Source organism: Sinohyriopsis cumingii, chromosome 4 (assembly GCF_028554795.1).
Source record: "Sinohyriopsis cumingii isolate HCF-2022 chromosome 4, ASM2855479v2, whole genome shotgun sequence".
Taxonomy (NCBI): Eukaryota; Metazoa; Mollusca; class Bivalvia; order Unionida; family Unionidae; genus Sinohyriopsis; species Sinohyriopsis cumingii.
Genome location: NC_142964.1, coordinates 94,945,594 through 94,971,011, shown reverse-complemented (window position 1 = coordinate 94,971,011; position 25,418 = coordinate 94,945,594). Strand labels below are relative to the sequence as shown.

At 34.9% G+C, this 25,418-nt stretch overlaps 1 protein-coding gene across 2 annotated transcripts in view; it reads right to left on the bottom strand.

The window, feature by feature from the left end:
• The window catches only part of LOC149801707 (3-hydroxy-3-methylglutaryl-coenzyme A reductase-like), an 82,569-nt gene extending 59,723 nt beyond the window's left edge, over window positions 1-22,846 (bottom strand). Inside the window, exons 1-7 of one of the 2 annotated variants that reach the window (XM_089955986.1) lie at window positions 22,692-22,846; window positions 18,027-18,109; window positions 17,287-17,465; window positions 14,685-14,796; window positions 14,212-14,299; window positions 13,651-13,841; window positions 6,857-6,963 (exon numbers count right to left, since the gene is read on the bottom strand). In XM_089955986.1, the coding sequence (XP_089812112.1) occupies window positions 6,857-6,963; window positions 13,651-13,841; window positions 14,212-14,299; window positions 14,685-14,796; window positions 17,287-17,457 (669 nt within the window). In that variant the 5' untranslated portion in view covers window positions 17,458-17,465; window positions 18,027-18,109; window positions 22,692-22,846. Of the gene's footprint in view, window positions 1-6,856; window positions 6,964-13,650; window positions 13,842-14,211; window positions 14,300-14,684; window positions 14,797-17,286; window positions 17,466-18,026; window positions 18,110-21,588; window positions 21,608-22,691 lie in introns of those variants that run through there. The other variant, XM_089955987.1, reaches the window with a different exon arrangement.
• Between the last annotated feature and the right edge of the window lie 2,572 nt (window positions 22,847-25,418).

Below are 25,418 nucleotides of genomic sequence, written 5' to 3'. Positions count from 1 at the left end.
ACTGTTTTAATTATGCACCCAACTCTCACCCCTAACCCCATTTCATTCATGTAATTCTGCTCCCAAAGAAACTATTGATGGTCAAAGTACCGAGACAGAATAAAATCAGATGCTTGAAAGTTTTATGTAACATTCAAACCAGGACTATTAGAGACATCTGCTTCACGGAGAAATTAAATTTGCCAATTTATTACATAACCTTTGTATATATAATAATGTTATTTCATAAATACAGCATGACACAACAAAACAGTTCCTAAGAAGTCATTTCAGAGTATTTTTCCAGTTTTGTCAAGAGTCCCTCAATGGGACTGATATTCAACTGTCTGAAAGAAATGTCATAGAGTCCAAGATAAATCCATTTATTCCTTTTAAACCATGACCATAAAAAAGATTTGGTAACAACATTTGTTTCTTATGTTTAAGTCAAGATATCCAGACACCTTCCAAGTGCATTTTTTATATATATAAAAATCCTTCTTGTGACCTTGACCTTGAAAAAAGATATCATGGATAGAAAATAAAATAGCTTGTCTCATACAATGTCAAGATAAAAATACATGTTCTGTTTGGTTACATGTATAATATTTTGGAAGGAAAAAATAAATATATCCAAGTGATATTTACTTAGATAATTATACTAAACTGACTTAAACAAAACCAATCCAGTAAGCAGTGAAAACAAGAGTTGGCAGGAAAGTGCAGCATAATTTCCATTTAGTATTCAGTAAGTATGATAAATATATAATTGAAAACCCTATGCAGCTACAACTATCCATTCAGGAGGAGTCATGGTAACAAACTTTTTAAGATGGTGGCCACGACTGAGTAGAGTAGCACCATTTCAATTCAGGACCAACAAGACATCACAAGAAGTCTTTCACTGAAAAATCTATGTCATTATGACCAACCATTCAGAAAGAATAGCATTAACAAGATTTATCAAGATCACTGCCATGGTTGCATTACTGAATGTTAGATCAGTACCATTTTCAAATATGCCCAACTGGACATTATATGATGTCTTTTATTAAAAATCACGTTATTATGACCACTGATAAAAACATGTAAAAATGCCACTGAGGTGTATTTCATGGTATACTTATTTTTATGGATTTCACTGCCTCCGAACCAGTAACTTAAGAACCAAAAAAAATACATTAGCCACATATGAAGCCCAATCATTTTTTCTTACTGTGCTTCATTCCTAAAGATCAAAAAAGGTATTTTTTTAAATGTCATTTGTGTGATCTGATAAGCTAATTTTAGCTTTGATCGTGGAGGGGTTTTTTGTTGGAAATTTTAATGTATTTATATTGTTTAAATGCATGTATATCAATACAGTATCTGGTAGCTGTAATTTCTGCTTAATGCCTTAAATTGATGACGTGTTGTGATATAAATAAGGATAGAGAAAAGGTTAATGCATTCTAATGCTAGTATTACTGAAATTGAAAGAATAATAAATGATACAAGGACATGAAAATTAGATTTAATACATGTTTAAACATATTCTTCATTTAAACGAAGCTGTGTCTGTGTGTGTGTGTGTGATTAGGATTTTTAATGTAGCTTTAACAATTTTTCAGTCATATCGCCACGATGTCAGCAGTGTGACAGTTTATAGTGATGTCTAGCACTGTGGCATCATGACGCAGACATGTAGCATGATGTCCCACCCAGTAACATTATCCTGACACCAGGCCGACCAGTCCTAACACTAACCTCTTAATGTTGAGTGTCTAACGAGGCAGCTGTTAGTACCATTTTTGTAAGTCTTTGGTATGACTCGACTGGGGTTCGAACCCACGACCTCCCGCTTACAAGGCAGATGCTCTAACCACTAGGCCACCAGAGTGGTCTCAAATACAATCAAATGAAGCCGTTGTTGAAAAACTTAAATCCTCATGAAGGCATGTCTTATTTTATCCATGCATGCTGAATCTCAATGAGGAACATGACTTTAAAGTACCAAAACTACTGCCTGAAGCACAATTACTAACGAAACACTAGAGAGAGAATTGAAGCTCACACTTCACTGATTTTCTGAGAAAACCACATTAACAACATTGCATCACTCAAGTATGCTGGTACTCACAAATGTCTGTCAGGTAAATAATCCTGAATTGTTCAATTAACAAATCCAGCATTATCAAAAAGCCACAGATGATTAGGGCAAATTATTCAGTCACTTTCATATGAGCCGCAATTATCCATTCAGCATGAATCAGCTCGACTAAATAGATTTTAAGGTCTCCATGACCTACTGCTGTGGAAATGTGATTTTATCTCTTATTTGTAATCTTTATGTATTGTAAAAGTGAATAGTTTTTGCATAAATCCCCATTTGTTTGCACACAACACTAACAGTTTCAATCAAGAAAATCTTTAATGTGATAAAAAATGCACAGAAATTAGTCATTGCATTAACTTATTTATAATTTCTAACCTGACTCTGACCAGGTTGGCCCTAACACTGTCATTATCTGTGCATTTCATGCTTAATGGAGTTTCCATACTAACAGGGTGCCACACTGCGTACAGTATGGGCAAGTATATTCTCCTCAGACAATAGAGTGACGTAGTTCATCCTATTCAGTAACTGCTGGATAATTTCACAAATTACCAGAAGGCTGAGAGTTGAGAGTTATATCTCTTTGCACACATGTATTTAGAAATAACACTGCTTGTTAATTGACATAAAAGGCAAATTTGTAGTTATCATTCTTGTCCTTTGCTTGATTCGACATTATAAATACCAGAAGCAGTTTTCGGCTTCCATGAACATACATTTGTGGTTGTGCATCCACTCCTTCACTGAAAATGGACTTTTCCAGAAATGATTGGCGAGCAGGGTCATCTTTGACACTGAAAATTTCAGTATGGTATGAAGCAGACAGACAATAACAGTATTAGGGACCCCCCTGGTCATTTTTTAATCGGTGGGGGGTTTACAAACAAAAGCAAGAATCAACCAATATCTTTTAAGCTTAAAAATAAAGGCTGTATAGTTTCACAGAATCCCTCCATCCTACCCCATTTAACTGTTGTAATTATGCACCCAACTCTCATCCCTAACCCCATTTCATTCATGTAATTCTGCTCCCAAGAAACTATTGATGGTCAAAGTACCGAGACAGAATAAAATCAGATGCTTGAAAGTTTTATATAACATTCAAACCAGGACTATTAGAGACATCTGCTTCACGGAGAAATTAAATTTGCCAATTTATTACATAACCTTTGTATATATAATAATGTTATTTCATAAATACAGCATGACACAACAAAACAGTTCCTAAGAAGTCATTTCAGAGTATTTTTCCAGTTTTGTCAAGAGTCCCTCAATGGGACTGATATTCAACTGTCTGAAAGAAATGTCATAGAGTCCAAGATAAATCCATTTATTCCTTTTAAACCATGACCATAAAAAAGATTTGGTAGCAACATTTGTTTCTTATGTTTAAGTCAAGATATCCAGACACCTTCCAAGTGCATTTTATATATATATAAAAATCCTTCTTGTGACCTTGACCTTGAAAAAAGATATCATGGATAGACAATAAAATAGCTTGTCTCATACAATGTCAAGATAAAAATACATGTTCTGTTTGGTTACATGTATAATACTTTGGAAGGAAAAAATAAATATATCCAAGTGATATTTACTTAGATAAATATGCTAAACTGACTTAAACAAAACCAATCCAGTAAGCAGTGAAAACAAGAGTTGGCAGGAAAGTGCAGCATAATTTCCATTTAGTATTCAGTAAGTATGATAAATATATAATTGAAAACCCTATGCAGCTACAACTATCCATTCAGGAGGAGTCATGGTAACAAACTTTTTAAGATGGTGGCCACGACTGAGTAGAGTAGCACCATTTCAATTCAGGACCAACAAGACATCACAAGAAGTCTTTCACTGAAAAATCTATGTCCTTATGACCAACCATTCAGAAAGAATAGCATTAACAAGATTTATCAAGATCACTGCCATGGTTGCATTACTAAATGTTAGATCAGTACCATTTTCAAATATGCCCAGCTGGACATTATATGATGTCTTTTATTAAAAATCACGTTATTATGACCACTGATAAAAACATGTAAAAATGCCACTGAGGTGTATTTCATGGTATACTTATTTTCATGGATTTCACTGCCTCCGAACCAGTAACTTAAGAACCAAAAAAAATACATTAGCCACATATGAAGCCCCAATCATTTTTTCTTACTGTGCTTCATTCCTAAAGATCAAAAAAGCTATTTTTTTAAATGTCATTTGTGTGATCTGGTAAGCTAATTTTAGCTTTGACCGTGGAGGGGTTTTTTGTTGGAAATTTTAATGTATTTATATTGTTTAAATGCATGTATATCAATACAGTATCTGGTAGCTGTAATTTCTGCTTAATGCCTTAAATCGATGACGTGTTGTGATATAAATAAGGATAGAGAAAAGGTTAATGCATTCTAATGCTAGTATTACTGAAATTGAAAGAATAATAAATGATACAAGGACATGAAAATTAGATTTAATACATGTTTAAACATATTCTTCATTTAAACGAAGCTCTGTGTCTGTGTGTGTGTGTGTGATTAGGATTTTTAATGTAGCTTTAACAATTTTTCAGTCATATCGCCACGATGTCAGCAGTGTGACAGTTTATAGTGATGTCTAGCACTGTGGCATCATGACGCAGACATGCAGCATGATGTCCCACCCAGTAACATTATCCTGACACCAGGCCGATCAGTCCTAACACTAACCTCTTAATGTTGAGTGTCTAACGAGGCAGCTGTTAGTACCATTTTTGTAAGTCTTTGGTATGACTCGACTGGGGTTCGAACCCACGACCTCCCGCTTACAAGGCAGATGCTCTAACCACTAGGCCACCAGAGTGGTCTCAAATACAATCAAATGAAGCCGTTGTTGAAAAACTTAAATCCTCATGAAGGCATGTCTTATTTTATCCATGCATGCTGAATCTCAATGAGGAACATGACTTTAAAGTACCAAAACTACTGCCTGAAGCACAATTACTAACGAAACACTAGAGAGAGAATTGAAGCTCACACTTCACTGATTTTCTGAGAAAACCACATTAACAACATTGCATCACTCAAGTATGCTGATACTCACAAATGTCTGTCAGGTAAATAATCCTGAATTGTTCAATTAACAAATCCAGCATTATCAAAAAGCCACAGATGATTAGGGCAAATTATTCAGTCACTTTCATATGAGCCACAATTATCCATTCAGCATGAATCAGCTCGACTAAATAGATTTTAAGGTCTCCATGACCTACTGCTGTGGAAATGTGATTTTATCTCTTATTTGTAATCTTTATGTATTGTAAAAGTCAATAGTTTTTGCATAAATACCCATTTGTTTGCACACAACACTAACAGTTTCAATCAAGAAAATCTTTAATGTGATAAAAAATGCACAGAAATTAGTCATTGCATTAACTTATTTATAATTTCTAACCTGACTCTGACCATGTTGGCCCTAACACTGTCATTATCTGTGCATTTCATGCTTAATGGAGTTTCCATACTAACAGGGTGCCACACTGAGTACAGTATGGGCAAGTATATTCTCCTCAGACAATAGAGTGACGTAGTTCATCCTATTCGGTAACTGCTGGATAATTTCACAAATTACCATAAGGCTGAGAGTTGAGAGTTATATCTCTTTGCACACATGTATTTAGAAATAACACTGCTTGTTAATTGACATAAAAGGCAAATTTGTAGTTATCATTCTTGTCCTTTGCTTGATTCAACATTATAAATATCAGAAGCAGTTTTCAGCTTCTATGAACATACATTTGTGGTTGTGCATCCACTCCTTCACTGAAAATGGGCTTTTCCAGAAATGATTGGCGAGCAGGGTCATCTTTGACACTGAAAATTTCAGTATGGTATGAAGCAGACAGACAATAACAGTATTAGGGACCCCCCTGGTCATAATCAGGATTGAAATTATAAAAGTAGTGTGCATTTTTTATTTCATTTATGCTTTTCATTTTTTAATCGGTGGGGGGTTTACAAACAAACAGGGAGGTATATTCAAAATATAGTGGTTGAATCTGGTTTGCTTGTACGTGAAGCAGGCTCAAACATAGGTGTGTTCCACTGCTTTTCAATTTAGTTAGCATCATTAAATTTGGATGACTTTGAGCACATCAAATGTTGACAATGCTTACAAGGTGCACTGTGCATTTGTTTCACATACGGAATGATGACATTATCCAAAATATCAGAATCAATGCTGAATTCTACCACTCTCAAGCCACTGTGTTAATGCCATGGTCATCAGAAAGTAGTGAGCGTGCAACCTTACAGTGTTTTAAAAATGAGATCATACACATGTACTTTAATAACCAATAAGCTTAGTGTTCTAGGCTGCATCAGCTCCCTTTCATGAGGGGTGTAAGTAACTGACCTTGGCAGGTGTAAGTAACTGACCTTGGCAGGTGTTTTGATTTTTGTTCATACCGGTGGTAGAATTGTTTTAACCACTGAAAAGCCACAAAAAATGAGACAGATAAAAATACTATAGTATGTTACGGGTCAGATGAGCTATATTTTCATTTAGAACCAACTAGACATCATAAGTCATTTAGTGATAATCCACATTAACCACAAAACCAGAACTGACCAGCACTGTACAAGCCAGGTAAGTTAATATAAAATCATGATTTGTTAATTTTCTGGGCATAAACAGGGGAAATTTATAATTTTCATTAGTACATAAATTGTCCTGAAATAAGTAATTATTGTCAGGTGTCTGGATATTTAGGTCAATAATGGTATACAAAATATGAAATTGTTTTACACCACTTACCTCAAGCACCAGGGCTAAGCATGCTGGGTAAAATGTCATGAAGGCAATGTAGTTAACAACAACTGATAAACAACCAAAGCAGCACATGGTATGGAGCTGTTTCACCCCTGCAAGACAAGAAAATAAAAGAAATCTTGAAATAATGTTATGTTCAAGAACATTGATCACCCACTAAAGTGCCTAAAATGAAATAAAAATCTTAATCAAGGTGTGGTGGATGTATATACAAACAACAGAAACTACATACACCAACCAGCCATATTTTGTGGGACATAAAAATATAAACAAGAACTTTGTTGAAGAAATATAGATACTTCCCTCCCCCCTTTCAAGAAGAGGACATAATAACACCATGACCTCAACCAGGATTATCACCCAAGGGTTGGAATGTAACAGTAAGTAACAGAAGTGCATGATATGTATATTCCAAAAACATATAATGTGTAAATTGGGGGCGAAACCTTTCACAAAACATGTATCCCAAGTGTGCCTGAGAATGCCCACCTGGCCAACGTTTACGTAACTGCTAAATTCAAGAGCAGTTGACCAAGGAATCTGGATCAGGATGCTTTCTGTACAAATTTCTTTCAATGCTGTAAAATGTATATGTTATGAAAACAATTGTTTTGTTGCTTATACAGTTTTTATTTTCTTAATCTGGAATTTTTTGGATACATCAGCATAATTTGTCCAATATTGAAAGGCCTGTTTCAGAATGTTTTCTGCCAAATTTTATCAAATTCTGTTTGGCAATTTAAAACAAAAAGAGTTGTGTAAATATTCTTCTGTTATTTGCAATGACATTCATGATGGGCATTATCTGTATAAATGTGAGATGCCGTCAAGTTAGAATGATTTCTGTCAAAATACCTGGGACTCAAGACATCTGTAATGGCCTCAGAAAATGTCCAAAATTTATTTTCTTTATTTTAAAAAGTTTTATATATTTTGCTTCGACATACCTTTGTCTTTATTAAAAAAATACATATTTTTCATATTTATCATGTAATGTCATTTGGCAGTTGCGTGTAAGGTGTAGAATGTGGAAAGTGTGTAAAGTGCACTTGACTTGAATGTATTTAAACAAATTAAACCATCCCTGCAGTTATGAAGTGATATGAAACTTTCCAGAAATTATCCTTATTAGATAAGTTGAAACCTCTGAAAATTTTATGTTGTTTCAATGAATAAGTTAATTTTAAAGAAAATGGCTAGCTTCTAATGCAGGCATTACTGATCAATGGGCTTTGATGCAACACTGAATCTTATATATAAAATCAATATCTGAATTTATTTATGGTATTTGATGTGATATTGCCATATACACTATATACAACAACATATGTACACATGAAATAGTGAGAAACTGACAGCTAATTTTGTTCCTAAACATGCTCATGTTCAATAAAAAATTAAAATTTTACCAGATTTCCAGCTCTTTTCAGTCCTCAGAAACTGTCTGTAACCATTTAACACATATGCAAATTTTATACATGCTCTGATTTGCACTAATCACTACAGAACAAAAAATGAGGGCAAAATGTGATCACCAGTCATGTTAGTCACTATACAACTTTAGGCTGTTCCGAGTCTATGCTCTTAATATAAGTAAAAGAAATGAGTGAAGACAACATGCTTTGTAAAATTTAACAAATAATCTAATTCCCTAGAATACAAAGTGAAAAATGACGAGAAAAAAAAGAACTTACAGTACTGCGAATTAAATCCAAAAATAATACAAGAATTAAAGACACATGTCCTAGTAATAAAAAGTCCTGAATAAACTCATTTCAAGTACTGGTGAGATTCAAAATTGAAGGTGATGACGTGTCTGTTATGGTCAGCGAAGTGCTGATGTGTCAACAGTCTCTTGTTGAATCACAGAAATATTATTCCAGGTTCGAATGCAGTACAAATTCCAATGAATGTCTTTATCCAAGAATTTTGACAGAGTACTTTTGTATTTCCAGAGAAAATAATCAATTGAATTCAATAATTTGAAGAAAATTAAAATTCAGCCCAAACTGGCCACAACATAATACAGCTTAAAGTGCTAGATGTTAAAGTACGACTGGTAAAATTATCACAGTCACAAAGATAATATAGTTCTGTTTGACCTCAGGTCACATTAGCATTTTCTAAAAACAACAATTACCTAATGGAAAATAACCTTCTTGGACAGGGGTGCACAACCCCTGGCCTGCAGGCCACATCTGACCCTCGAACATGTTCTGTCCGGCCCTCAGGGCAAAGTAAAACAACACAGAAATCTGGCCTGTGAACAGTAATTAAAAAAATGTGTTTGCGGCCCTCAAGTGGTCTTAGAAAATGCAATCTGGCCGATGGCTGAAAAAGGTTGTGCACCCCTGTTCTAGAATGATCTTAATAAGCCTTATTTATTTACATCACAATAACCAGTTAAATTCACATGGGAATCTCCAAAACCCTGACCCTGATCAACATATTTACCACTTCTTGTTTACCTGAATAATAATTCAGTTAATGAGCTCATACACATATAAAATAATTAAGCTATTATTAGTTGTTTACATAAATGAAATTTTAAAAAATAAAAAAGTTGAACAGGTCAAGCAGAAATGAACTCAATTTTGGACAAGCTCAAGTCCAGCAAACAATGTTACATTACAATAACATGTAATGAAATAAAAAATTTTTAAAACTAATAGACAAACAATTAAATTATATATAACAAGGCCTACTTCACAGTAACACACAATGCCATTTTATGTTGATTTAAACAAAACCAATGTTCATATGTCTACTGCTATTTGTATCGGTAACTGTATTATTCCGCCCTTTATTTATGGATGCATTTTGAGGCATTCTTTACCCCAAATCATATTCAGATTATCTGGATGAAAGCAGTTAAAAATAGAAGAGGCAAACTGAGAAATCATGGTTACAGCAAGTAAAAAGAAGCAGCTGATAATGGTATTACTGAGGTCTATTAAAAGGGAATGATAAAATCCCAGTGTGATTTGTTATTACCTTGATAACATTAAGTTGCATTTATCATCCATATTTTACTCTTCTATGATTTCAAAATATACTGAACCGTTCCAGTGGCCTAGTGGTTAGAGCATCCGCCTCGGATGCGGAAGGTCGTGAGTTTGATCCCCGTTTGAGTTATACCAAAGACTTACAAAAATGGTACAAGCAGCTGTCTCACTTGACGCTCAGCATTAAGAGGTTAGTGTTAGAACTGGTCGGATTGGTGTCAGGATAATGTGACTGGGTGGGACATCATGCTACATATCTGTGGTATGATGCCCCAGTGCTAGACATCACTATGAACTGCCACACCGTAGCGATATGACTGAAAATGTTTTAAAAGCTACGTTAAAAAGTCCAAATCACACACAAAATATATTGACACTCAGACACGCATGATCATATTATGAATGTTATGAATCACACCCATACATTAATCTTATGAAATCAGTACTGAATCCAGTAAATATTGTTAGCATCACTATTCATTTTGATTTCAATTTAATAAATATTTCAGTACATATCTTTAAACTATCGGAAGACTAGAGTTAAAATAGATCTATCGGTACTCAATGGGCTACCAGCACATTATAACACACACTAATAAAACTGACTACAGCAGTTTTGTAGCAAAAGATTATTGTACAATTTATTTATGTTTAGTGCAAAGATGTGTATAAAATATTTTTTTTTTAATAAAAAAGGCAGATTGCAGTTTGAGCCAAACCATGGCCTTTTTCTTTTCTTGCTAATTATCTTACTTCTTTTCTTTTAAATATAAATAAGCTTCTATTTATGTTGCCTTCTGTAAATTATGAGTATTTTGTTCACACCATTTTTTCTGTCTTACTTTCTGTTTATTCCATGCTTTTGGTGAATAAACCAAACATTTTCTGTTGAATGGTTTGTATTACGAATTGTCAAAATATTTTCTTTAAAATACTGCAGTTTCAACTGGTTTCTTACATATTAATGTTATTAATGCCAAGCATAGGGGTGGGGTAGGCAAGCATGAGGGTGGGGTAGTTAATGGCACTTAACACACACTAATGGCTATATCATGCTGAGTAGGTGGAAGCTAAGTGCCTTTCTCAATGACAGAGACAGCAAGTACAGTCTGTACTATGTGAAAGTTTTGCACATGTGACCCCATAGGTTAAGAATCCATCAAATTATTGTTCATCATTTTTTTTAAAACAAAGTCAATTACAGGTTTTTCTATTTTAAGTCACACCTGCTTTTCTATTTGTAGTTACTGTGTCCAAATTTGAAGGTGCACCAGCATCATTTGCACAAACTTTAAAAGGTTTTGTCCACATTCTTACTAAGCAAGCCTGGAATGTATTTAATTTAATATAAAGTACACCGTCATGATCTTTTATCTTTTTATTCTGAAATTATTAGTATGTGCCCTATAAGCATCACTGAGGGAAAGTTTTTGTATCAAAGAAAAAAAAATTAAGGGTCACTGGCACAGCCTAGCATGAACCCTGCTTTCTGATGTTTTCGGACATAAGAAAGGAATAACTTTTGGCTGATTAGAGAACATGCAGAACAAATTATAGATATTTTCTTGGCCATGAAAGAGCAACATTTATGCAACCAGTATTAACCTACAGGCCTCTTCCTGCACCGTACAGACCAGCCCCCAGTTCATGACTTAGAAACTGTTCATTGCACCATCCTTAAAATATACATGAACTTTATTGGTACAATAGTTGATACAATAGTTAAAAATTTTTAAAGAGCCGGGATGCTTTTTGTCAATTTTGGTCAAATTCTGGTGACTGATTCTAAAGCAAAAATTTGGTTTCAGGTTTTTCCAGTTTTAGCAAATAGTGGCAATATTTGGTCAGCATCATATGAGCAGATTTTGAAGAGCTTCATACCAGGATGTTTTCTTTCAAAAAATTAGTTAAATTCTGTTTAGTGGTTCTTGAAAAGTGATCTAAAGGCTTTCTATGTTCAATAATTGTATAAATTTATACTTATTAAGCAATCTAGTCAAATTCTATTTCATACTTTGAAAAGAAGCTGTTTAATAATCGTTCTTTTTTAGTAAATAATTTTTTCGAGTAAAATGTTTCTTTGATAATACTTACCCAGTAATAATACCTTAGGAGAACTACAATTACCATGCAAATCCAGCCCTTCCCGGTTAACACTTTCTAGCTAAACAGCTAAAAGTAACCTGGTCACCTAGGTCGGAGTTAGAGTGATCTCCACTTGATTTCGAAATTTGTCAGTTACTACTGGAGCAGTAGGCATGCTCTCTATATGGATGTAACTGGTGTGGCTGGAATGGTCTATGTTTATTATGACTGGGTAAGTATTATCAAAGAAACAGATTTTACTAGAAAAAAAATTGATTTCTTCTTAAAATGTTACTCAATCATAATATCATGGAGGACAGGTGAGAGTTGGAGATACATCCCCTTACTCAAAAGAGACCAACTCCGGTCCCCTAAGGTAAGTGACACAACTTCTAGATAACTTTACTGTAAAAACAGACTGAGGGTGGCTATGAAAGGTATAAAAAAAAAACATTTAAAACAAACCAAAAGCAAATCTAGCAGAAGTTGTGAAGCCGCATTTTTATGAAGCTGTAGAATGACCTGGAAAGGTAACCTTTTGCACCACTGATAAAGATTCCTCCAGATCAATATGAGCCTTTTAGGATGAAAGATGTCTAATCAAACCTGGAGAAGTGTACTCGGATCTCCATCCCCTGCACGAATAATTACAGTTAGAAAAGCTTTGCTCATGTGTAATGTTTGTGGTGACAGTCCTAACTTTGTAAGCCAATATGCAAAGCAAATTCATTGGTGTGGGTTTAGTCTGATATGAGGAACAGATAGCTAACTATATTCAGGATGAAGCATCCATATTGATGTATCGTCCTTCCCCTCCTGACGATAAATTGTGATCTACCTTGTTGCAATGGCTCAGTCTTCCTGACATACCACTTTAGATCTCATGCTGGGTCCTGAAATGACTTGGAGACGAAGTGTCCAAGTATACAGGAATCATTACCATATATCTGATTACCCATAAATGGAAGCCTGTTCTTGGCAATGAAAGCAGGAGGCTTCATGAGTGATACTGACCCATCTTGTCAGAACTTCATGTCAATGGTCTCACTAATAAGAAATGTATTGGCTGATTTTGCCTGCCAATCACCAGAACAGTGAGGAGGCTGGACTTATATGAGAGGTGAATAAATTGAACTCTTAAGAGTAATTCAAATGGTGCCTTGTTCAGTCAGGTTTATACCCATCATATTACAAAACTGAAAGATGTTCCCATGACCTGGACAGAAATATAGGATATATAAATGGTAACTTTCAGCCAAAATATTTATGAAACTACCATTTTGATTTTCATTCTATTTTGGAATTGACTTTAAGTTTATGCCATCTGTACAATTTCATACTTTTGGATTCATTAAGAAAAATATTTTTTAAGTAATGAGTGTGTGCAGGGATTAAAGCAAATTTCACAACAGTCCAATTAAAATGAAAACCAATTAATACGGCACTGAAATAAATCAAATTGGTGTGAATAACTCCAGTTATAAATCACTTTGGTGTGCAATGTTAGCTTTATCAAGTTCTTAACACCAATAACAAGGCATATTGTCTAATATAGTCCCAGCACCAATAGCAAGGTTTCTTACCAGATGGAGTCCCAACACCAACAAGTGATTTTACCTGATAGTCCCAAAACCAATAACAATTAATCTTACCAGATAGAGTCCCAACAATAACAACAATTTATCTTACCTGATAGAGTCCCAACACCAATGACCAGAGTTTCTACAACTGTATCTAGTGTGATGATAGGTCCCAATAAGGACATCCCCTCTCCTATGTTTGACCTAACCTCATCCTGACATTTGGACTTCAAGGCAAATGCAGCAAGATTACTAGCTTTGGATAAGTCAATCATCAGAAGAAAAAATGGAATTGCTTCACTGAAATAAACAAAACAAAGACAAAGAATAACTAACTCAATTGCATGGCAATAACCAGTTACATTGTCTGTAAAGGATTACTTTATTTTTTTAAAACAAAAGCGAAACATGTCTCTGTTGTTAAAATCAATCCAAAGTAAATGTTAGTGTTAAGAACATATATGCACTATAGCTAAAAATACAAACATTCGGTTAAGATGACCCTGTTTTAAAAATCTTGGAATTATATGTGACACAATGTGAGTTATATTCTATGCGATGTTTCAAACATTTCAACTGATAATACACAAAATCTTAACAGTGCCAGGTACATTCAAGGTTAAATGGATCACAAACTAACGAACATGAAATAATTAAATTCTGTACTTACTTTAAATTAGTCAGGTCATTTCCAAACAGATTTACAACAGCTATACTGAATACAAAGCTTGAAAATATTGTAAATAATCCTGATATACCTGTAAAGAAAAGAGTAAAATATTAAGTATTTTATCTTTCAGCAATGAATCAATCAACTGTGATTGTTTAGTTTTAAAAGTATAGCATACTTCAGTAGACTTTTCTGAAGAAACCTTAAATGATGTCATAAAATATTTAAAACATTGCCATCTGTGACAACTTGTTTTAAGACAAGCTATTTCTTTTTCTTTAAAAATATTTTCGCTGATTATTAAATAAACAACTTGTTACATGTTGTTTTCTAATCATCATTAAAAAAAGACATTATACAATAAGCAGGTGTCAAGCCTAGCAATCACTGCATATTTAATAAGTCATGTGGATTCTGAAAACAAATTTAATAAATGTGTACTTACCTAACAAATTTAATAACTGTGTACTTACCTAACAAATACTTGGAACCAAATTTACGCAGGTTTCTGAACTGCATATAAATGAAAACAACTGCCAGGCATCTTGTCACTGACATAATTATTACATCCGATCTTTTGATATTCTGAAAAAAATACCAACAAACCTAGATAGGCTCTCTTGCCATCAATTCTGACAACACATATCATAGTCAGACAACAAAACTGACTGTGTTAGAAATAAACATTTAAATTTAATGACAAGTACTCAAAAGGAAGTTTAAATAATTAAAAAAAAATGACATCTATAGGTGTCCAATTCATTGTCCTACACAAAAACATTTTGTAGTGCATCATTACACAGGAGCTGCAGTACCTCAGTTGCAGAGCATTGGACTCAAAATCCATGGGTCATGGGTTGAACACCCACCGATGCCAGCTCGACCCAGCTGGCTTGTGTCCATGGGATAGGCACCTAGCTCCCACGCCCTCAGTATGATATAGCCAAAAACCTGTTAAGAATGCCATTAAAACCAAAACAAATCTCTATTCTCTAATGTAAGCTGACATAATTAGACTTCATTTTGCTAAAATGAGGGATTCGTCATGAAATAAAGATAATAATGGCAAATTTTATAATTGGGTCATGTACATCCCTATCTTCAAAGTTTACAAAAAGATTAAAAACTGCTGAATGTATTTCATGTTTCACACCTAATGCACGGTCACATGTTTTGCTACATGTACATGCTGTTCAAAGAAATGTTGTTGGCAGGGCAGGTGGTCTAGGGAATAGAATAGAATTTATAAACATTTATGATAGACCATGCCTGGGTACAAAAGTCTATCCCCATATGGGCCTAAGTGTTATGTACTCAGCTTAAATAACAATTTTGCAATTCTTCTGTAAAAACTTTTTCCCAACTCCACCACCTTCTTCGAGAAATCAACAAGATGGGTCACATAGATTTATAATAAATGTCACTTAAGAATAATTAGGTAATTTTAAGCTGTTATAAATCATCAGATTTGCACAACTCTGATGTTTTGATGTGATGGCTGTTCTCCACCATGGCCTTAATTTCAGAGAAAATATCAGACATGTAAACAGTTGCAAAAAAGATTCACACATCCCCCCACTTTACTTCATTCACTTTCCACCCGGGAAGGTGGAGACTACATTTGTTTCTTATGTAATCATTAGCATAAAAGAATGTCAAAAAAATTAACATCTCCCTCATGTGGATAAGACAGAGTTCAGGTTACAAATAACAGTCCATATGACCAATGCAAATGTGACCACTGACCCCTACCCCTGGGCCAGCATCCAGGACTGAAACTTTTCTATTGATCTACTTATCCTTGTGAAACATTAGTCCATATATGATCATCCTCACTTAATTGGTGTACACAGAATTCTGGTTACAAGAAACGTTCCATATTATAATATTAGAACTGTGACATTTGAACCTGACCACACCTCCCCCATGAGTTGGCATCCAGGATCTGAAATCTTTTTTGTAATCTTACTTGTGACTCTTCAAATAAAATATAATCATTCTCCCTCCCTCTGAAAAGATAAAGTTCTGGTTAAAAGCTGAACTGTGTGACTGACAGATGGATTTCAGGTTACATACCAATCACAAAATACCCTCAAAAGTCTGGATACCTCCCCATACCCAGTGTCTCTATCCCTAGATTACATTCAGAATTTGATATGTTTGTTGTTATTTACTCATCTTCATGAAAATTCACACCAAATACACCCTCCTTCAACCAGTATTAATAGAGCTCAGATTACAAACTATTGTTTATAATATCGATGAAAATGTGACCTCTGACCTGCTTCACCAGATACTGTCCTCCCCCAGTGCATCTGAAAACATCATACATTACATAAAACAACTGAAAAAATGATGAACTATTCTAAAAAAAATACTTTTTTTGTGAATATTCAAACAGAAATTTGGTATTCAAGGACTGATTTGTTGGCAGCATTTTGTAGAAGAAACAAACATGGCAAGATGTAAACATTACAATGTTGAATCAGTTTATAATAGAATAACTTAAAACCTGCTAAATCATATGAAATTTTAATTCTGACTCACAAGACGTTATGTTGACCATTGTCTGAGTGGCACCACTGTCACTCAGTACCAACCATTCAGGAGTAATGTTAACATGATTCTCAAAATGGCAGCAGAGGCAGGCATACTAAATGTACCATCTTCCTTTAAGACCTACTTAACATGACAAGATGCATTCTTTTGAAAACTCTATTGTCGATATGACTCTTATTCAGGAAAAGTAGTTATAGATTTCAGATCAGTGCCATTTTTCATTTAGGCCCAAATAGATATCATAAGAAGTCTTTCAGTAAAAAAAAGCATGTTTGTATGACCATTCTTTCAAAAGGAGTAGCCATATGGATGTCCAAGCTGTACCATTTTCATTTAGGACCATGAAATGTAAACATTCATGGCAACCCATTCAAGTATTTTAAGGAGTAAAATAATAAATCTGTGCTAATGGATATACACAAGACAACAGATAATGGATTAAAATATCATCACATAAGCTCTTCTGGTCGATGACTAGTAAAGCTAAAAATAAAATATCACAGTACATATACTGACCTCCTCCTCCTCTGAACAAACATAATTCCAGCCACAGATCTGGTTTGCTCCTTTGAGAAGACTCATGGACATAACACTGACTGTAAGGGTCACCGTGGAAACAATCACTTCCCATGGATGGGATGCACAAAAATGTCCATGAACTTTAAAAAGTTGTGACAGCATTTTCATTCTGCTGTCTAAAATATGACAAAAATATATGCACTGACAGATGTATGATACAAAGAGAAAATTCACAAACTACTCAAACTTGCTACATCAATAAATACTCCACAATGAAATAACCTGAAGACTGGTCCACAGTCAAGTACATTAAAAGTGAAAAAGTGAAGTGGGATCACTAAACTGGTTTTAGTACTTTGAGCACTCTTAAACAGATTTAACATAAGATTCAATCGAGTTTCACCTTGAAAGAAATGCCTTTAGAGCACATTATATATTTCTTATCTCCAAATTTTCAAACACTTTGCACAAATGCTTGTAATTCAATCAACTTTAGCAACTGAAAGATAAGTCACTTTGGTATATAAAAATATGTACAGCAAAATAATTAACATCAGGTACCAAGAGTCATGTCAAAATATTTTAAATGAATTTTCAGGGCTAAACTTGGGTAAGTATTACACTTTTCCCTCACTTAAGCATAACTGAGCAGCTTATAGGAATCAGTCTTATTATTACATAAAAACAGACTCAATGAAGTTCAAAGCTGTACCTGGACAAGCAAATAAAATATTTACCTTTTCATTAAGTGCTGTGTACTATGCAGAAACTAAATGGGAATACTGCATACATATACTATGTACATCAAGGCCCACCATACCTGTAAAAGAAAATTGTATACCTTTTGAAATAAGGAAGAAATAAAGCTCCCACTTTCTCTGCATGATATAGCCAATAATGTGCTAAAACTGCCATTAAAACCCCCCAAAACATCCATCCAATTACAGCATGAATGCATGCTACCAAAACATTATTAATCAACCCTCTCTCTTATCTGTGATTTAAGTCAATATCTATCAATTTACATACCATCTCCTCTACTTGCCAGAGAAGCAAACATTTTATCTCTCAGTCAAACCCTGTAATCTAAACAGTTACCAATGACAGAGTGCAGTCAAGGGAGCAAGAGGCTGAGAGTGGTGTCTGCACTGCATTACATAACTTGGAAATTAAACTACAATCCCTATAACCTATTTATATTTACTTTATCTTGTATATAATATTATAATTTTCAACAATTTCAACAGGGTTCATACAGAATTCTGAATAACTTCAAAGACTTTTCCCAAACTTTCAAAGACCACAAACAAAGATTTCCAAGACCTATTTTCGCTAACAATTTGTATACATGTTATATCAGAAAACAACAAATACAAAATACTACATTATTGATTAATGATGAAATGAACCTGAATGGGTCATTGAAAGAACTTGACTGCATCCAAATCTAACAACCTTGGATAATTTTATATGCGATTATGGAAAGAAATTAAAATGTTTGGGTTTAATTAAATCTTCAAAGACTTTTAATGACCTACGGGTAATCTGCTCGATTTCCCAAACTTTCCCAAACTATGAAAGACCACATGAACCATGTGAATCAATAATTTTCTCAAATGGTTTGAACTGTATTCTCTATTATGTATCTGAATTTGTTAGTTTGTGTACATAACAATTACACTTTAAATTTTGGAAGGAACGTGGAATGGTCTTCCAAGTGATGAAAATATTTTCAAAACTCTCTTTGTTGGTGGTGCTGTAATTGCATCAAAACATTTCTTTCAGTCCTACAATTAAGAAAAGTGAGAAAGAGGTTTATGATAACCTAGGCATACACTAAAGTGCACAAAGTTGTGTTTTTTTTATATATAGGCCAACCATACTTTGGGATTAGACAGACCAAACAGTGTAACTATTATTTCTTGCTAATTCCAAACCTTTTCAAAAATGTGTGAAACCATCCTCTACAAATCTGATACAAGCTGACAGAAGCAATATGCTAGTGAAATGTAAATGTTCCATTTCTAATATTTGCACTGAAATAAACTAAGAAAGTGAGCATTTTCCAATGCTTTTAACAAGCAAAATTTTAAACTTCTATCAGAGCTTCCATGCACATGTAAAATTTCATGTGACTGGTCAATAGAGAAAAAGTCTGGGCAATGAGATACAGTAAATAAATGGGGGGGTCGTCAAAACACATATTCTCAGGCAACTGATGGCTGCATTATGGACCCAGGCAATTGGGTCAAAGGAAATTCCTGTTTGAAGTTATTAGAGAACTAGATACTATAAGTTTTGCTAAATCTATTTCTCATCCACTTAGTTTCTATATCTTTGCTACCAAACTCTCCAGTCAGGTCTTCATTTTACATATGGAGGAAAGCAATTTTCTTAAGTTTTATTGATGGTAGTTTTATACTTTGCTGCAAGTAAATAAAATGCTTAAAGTTTGACTAGACACCATAAGAACATGTATTTATTTTACAGTCAGGGTTCTCGTTAGATGCACACCCTTGGGTTTTGATACCTGAATTTAAATGTGATCCATTTCTGACGCATTGTGATTACAACCTGTGCATTTTTATGACGTACATAGAATTGATCATGAGAATCTGTCTTAATTACACTTGATTTGCTTTAAGCATGATTTCTTACTCTGCATGCACTCTCCATAACAAATTTACTGTATATGCCAGTGACTGAAATTTGCTATACTACTTTTTGAAACCTTACTGGCCTATAATATCATACATATGTAAAATCAATATAATCTATATTGAGTTCAACAGGTAACTGATGTCACACTTTGATGCTATAACAGAGAAAGAGGGAATCAATTATGACTTGATTGGATTAAGTATCAGCATTTGATCGATTGCCCATCAGATTATAATCAATTAAACAAAACTGGAAAATATGGGGGCTCATGAAGCCAGTTGTCAAAGGTAAGTGGACAAACTCTTGATTATAGTTACTTTTTTGCGAGGAATTGGCCTCAGTCAGTGAAACATTAAAAAAATTTGGAATTTAAATTAATGGCTTTATCGCTGTATAATTAGTTTTCAGTGAAGACTTTTTTTATAAAATAAAATCTTGAGAGAATTCATTCAACGTCGTCAGTGAAGCTGTGTGACTAACCATAGTCGACGTTTCTCAACCTATAAATGTACCTACTTTTAGTCTGTGTCTGCATCACTAAATCATCCAAATTTGATCAATTATGCAAAATCATTGTTGCATATATCAATATTGGTGTATATATCTGGCTTAATGAAGCCTACATAGCCATAATTCTAATCATCCAAACTCAAATAAGTGCTGAACAAAATCCACAGCATCCATTTTGGATAATGTAGAATCTGACCCAGATATAGTAAATACCATATTACAACTATTTTAAATGGTAACAACATGATAGGACATAATGGTCATTTTCCTCAGTGCCTATAGTTCTAGCATGTACTTCCCAAAAGGTAAAGCTAAGCAAACCATCTCAAAATGGACAATTTATAAAAGGTCTTGAAATACACTTATATGCTGATAGTGTACATGTGTCCAAATGCACTTGTATAAGAATCAGACTGAGGCACTGAAGGGTACCTGAACTGGAATGCAGTAGAGGCATCAAAAGTGCTTATATGACATAAATGGATAACCAGCAATAAAAGCAAACTAACTTCTGTTCTGTTCTGAAAATTAAGCACAAGAAATAAAACTGTCAAATTGTTGGTTAAGAGATCTCATTATTGTCACAATACATTTCTTTTGTCATTATGAGTGAATATGTAATCTACTGTCCTGAAAATGACGACTCAAAACTGTCATATAAAAGTTTCTACACCCATAGACAGATAGAAGCTTTCACTTCTGCATAAATATAAAAGTCTCAGTGTGACTGAATTTTGATATAAATTATATTGTTTATAAATTATTCTGCGATTTCTTCTTACAGGCTAAGAAGACAATACTGCAAGGATATTAATGTGTAAGATTCCAAAGAGCAATACACACTAGTACTAAAATTATTACCCCCACTTTGGGGGCTATGACATTGTATATAAGTGAACACTAGCTAACATCTAACTTAATCCTACATGTAAGACCTCGACGCTGATATTTATGTTGTGGGTGTCAAGGTCTTACAGTTAATTAACGGCACTGTGTAGCATGTTTTGATGTCGACTAACATCGTTACGAATAGTCAAATTTTCAGGAATATTTCACACAACTGACAACTAAAATAACAAATCTTTTGTACAAAGTAAAGTCATAACTTTTTAGTCAGACTTTACTTACTCTGATGTCTTTTCTCTAATAAATTCAAATTCTCACAAAAGAACTGGACCTGTTTTCAAGTTTCGTTGGCCTATATTTCAGTTGGCTGAAAAGTGATGAAATCGGGTTAAATTGCAATATTATTCTTTAACAAAACAAATAAAAATATATTATGGCTATTGGAACTGTAAGAAATGGTTCCTTTCATTCAAGAAATATATCCCCAACATGAACTTACTTCAGCATAGATCGACTACCGTCGCATTACAAGAAATTCAAATGTATGTCAACGGAATGTGAAAATGTGTCCATTTTCAAGTATCATATTATCATTTCGCTAGGATAAAGACAGCACAGGAAGTATATTAATTACACATAAATTAGTGGAAGAGTGTTGATATAGGCTGCCAAAAGTGTGGGATGTTCCTGAAACTTTGATTACACATCCTGATGTCAACGACACCGGAACACACTATACAAGGCCGTTATTTGGATAGTAAGACATAGCACTAAAACAAAAACAACATGTGCTATGTCTTACGTAACATTGTAGGACTAACATCTAACTACGATAGTGTCACCTCGAAGAAGGGGTACAAATTTCTGTATCAACTAACGTCAAGCTCCTGTGCATGAAACTGGATAAATTTAGTCAGCTGCCATTAATAATCTGTAAAATTTGTATGGTGTGTTCAAGTCTAAAGTAGTCCAACAATGTAAGACGCCCCTCCTGATATTTGTTAAATTTTTTGACGACCTAAAAAAAAACAATTTAAAAAAAAACACAAATATCAGCGGGTGCGTCTTACATTCTAGGAGTCTGAGGCGTCTTACATTGTAGGACTAAAGTATAAATCTGAAAGGAGAAGTTAGTGAACTATAGCAATGACACAGTTCAGTTTCACTTTGGGGCCCTAGTCCTACAGTGTAAGATATTTATGTTGTTTCGCTCGACTCGACACAAATATCAGGGTAGACGTCGACTCTTACGCTGAAACTTTGAAAGATTATGTAAGCACTCACTGCATTGTGAATCAACATTAAAACAGCGATGTTATGACCTTTCCATGATTTTCCGTCGTAATGTCTAAATTTACATCTCTTCAATCTTAATTCATACTTACTGATCCCTGTTTACAATAGAACTGTATGTAAAGTTTGCATTTAACTTGTATCTTGTTCGATGTTCATTTCACGTTATGAAATTTCACTGTAACCTTTCAACATAGCTCTTTCGGAACTACTTGGTAAAACCCAAATGCACAATGTCGACTAGTCTGGTTCCCTAAACCTCTCTCCACATTGTTATCAATAGTGGAGAGAAATCAGGGAACCAGACTAAATGTCGACATCATCAACTTTCATTCGTACAACTTCAGCTCTTTGCCTAGTCTGGTTCCCTACTTTGTATGCTCCCTGAGTTGCACTCTAGTAAAGCGGAGTGCAACGCAGGGAGCATACACAGCAGGGAACCAGACTACTCTTTGCCAAACAAAGATTGACCGAGAATGCACAAATGATTGAACTTTTTAGCCTGGTTCTAGACCTCTATGTAGCAATAGCCCGCTAACATGCACCTGAAATATAATTTTGTCTTTTGAAATATCCGCAGTGGCTCCGAATGTACCGCAGACTCGTGATCTTGTCTCGCAGAAATAGCTGGATACTGTCCTCAGTTCCATAATACCTAGACCTCGATGCAAAAGTCCGTGATTGTAGTTAAGCAGCAGAGGGGCTGTACAGACCGAAACTTTTTGCACAATAAACCCCTCCAGGAAACTATTCCTCGATAGAGGGCTTATTTCGACGAAATAAACCCTTCTATTCAGAATACAGGACAAAAAAAAATGTCCCCCGAAAACTCGAAGAGTTTCCAGGGACAAACTCGTTGAGTTTGCACTGACAACTTGGGTTACTTCAATAAATCTGAAACAGTTTCCGTGGCGGGGTCGTTATTGAAAAATCCATGGGTCGGGTCCATCCCCTCTGCTGCTCTGGGAAATGAGTTTCCAAGGAAAAACATTTTTATGTTAGCGGAATTAAATCATTGACAAATAAATAATGGCAAATATTGGAGAAGCACATACGACTAGATTAGCTCGAGAACGTCTCGAAGCAATTCAGAAATTTCTTCCTGTCCGTGATAGTGTCAGACAAAAATTACAACTAAGACAGCAAGCACGGGAAGGCTTTGCAGAGACTACGGAGGAATTATTTAAACCCGTGACCAAAGCTACTGAAAAATCCGCAGCTGTTACCAAAGAGGCTTTAATAGAGCAAAGGAAAATTTTACAGGATATTTCAGCTGGACTTAAACCCCCGCCTCCACCCGATGAAGTTGTTGTGTCAGTACCTGCTGGTAAGCGAGTAACAGGGAGAATTACTGACCCCGCCAAAAGATTTACGCCGGATTATATTGAACTTCTTAAAAATGTACCAGAAGAGAAATTACCTGAGACAATACTGTTAGGATTGATTAGAAGAGATGTGTCTTTAAACCCAGAACACGGTTCTATGACAGATGATAATTTTATCAAATATTCGTATCGTATACGTGAAAATAAAAAACAAATCAGCAGGGACGATACAAAATACGATAGACTTGTAGATGCTATACGTAAACTTGAAATTCCACCATCGCAACCTCAAGAAGAAAAATCACCGTTGCAACACACAGAACGACAACAATATCCTTCACGGCGAAGAGCAATAGATCCTGACCTAACTCCGTTAAGTGAATACGAGGCTGCATCTGAAGGAAGTCCGCGGGGCCAAAAATTCAAACAAACTAGGTCGCCGATAATTAGCTTAACAACATCTTCTGAAAGTTTGCCTCAAGACATTTTATCCCCAAGAATTGTACCATCAACAGGGGAGGGTTTAGGATCCGGTTTTATTGCCTGCCCTAATAATATCATCGATGATGTATCACGGTTGGAAGTTCTCATCGGAGGAAGACGTGCCGGAAACAATTCTCCGGAAATTATAAATGAAGCCGCAGATATCTGTCAGAGACTATTTCAGCGTGGCATCATGGATATCAGCATCTACCGGGGGCTCATTGATGAACTCGCAGACGGTTACCACAGCGACTAATAATTAAATTTGCTAGCAAATTCAGTTAGATAAACAATAATTAAATAAAATGATACTACACGATTCTTTTCGCAGACCAAGAAGTGTCAGAGTAGTAAACTCACGATTACCAGTATACGAGGTTGTTTACGGAGATGGAGTCGGTGATGTTGTTAGGGATTTAGTCACAAGAATCGCTCCGAAAGCTGGACCGTTAGCAAAACAATTCGCGATGAAAGCCGCTGATGTTGTCAAGGATAAAGCCATTGGCACTGTTGGTAGTCTTGCCGGGAAAGCATTTCAATCAATCAAGGATCGACTAGCACAGCTGATACGAAAAAAAAACCCAGTCGAGAGGTTGGTGCCAGTAAAACTACCATCCACTGAAGCTATGCCGGCAAATGTTAGTAGCGTAGTAAATAAGGCCGTAAATCAGAAATTAGCTGAGATCGCAACAGCAGGAATTACCTCCAAAGCGTTGCAAGATAGTGTAACTGCTAATTTGATAGCTGGTAGTGGTTTCCGGTGACGATAACATTTTAATTAGATCATCACAAATAATAATAATGTTTGCACGAAAATCCAATGACGCGTTTGATATGTCCAAACCAGTACTTAAAGATGATTCTGTACGTGATTTTCAATATTATTCTTATGAAGCACGTGATCCTAACCAACGCGGAAGAATTGAACTACAGGTCCAGGATACAAGTAGATACTTCTTGCCCGCTGAGGCCTTCATCGAAGTTGAAGGTAGGCTTTTAAAGAATGATAAC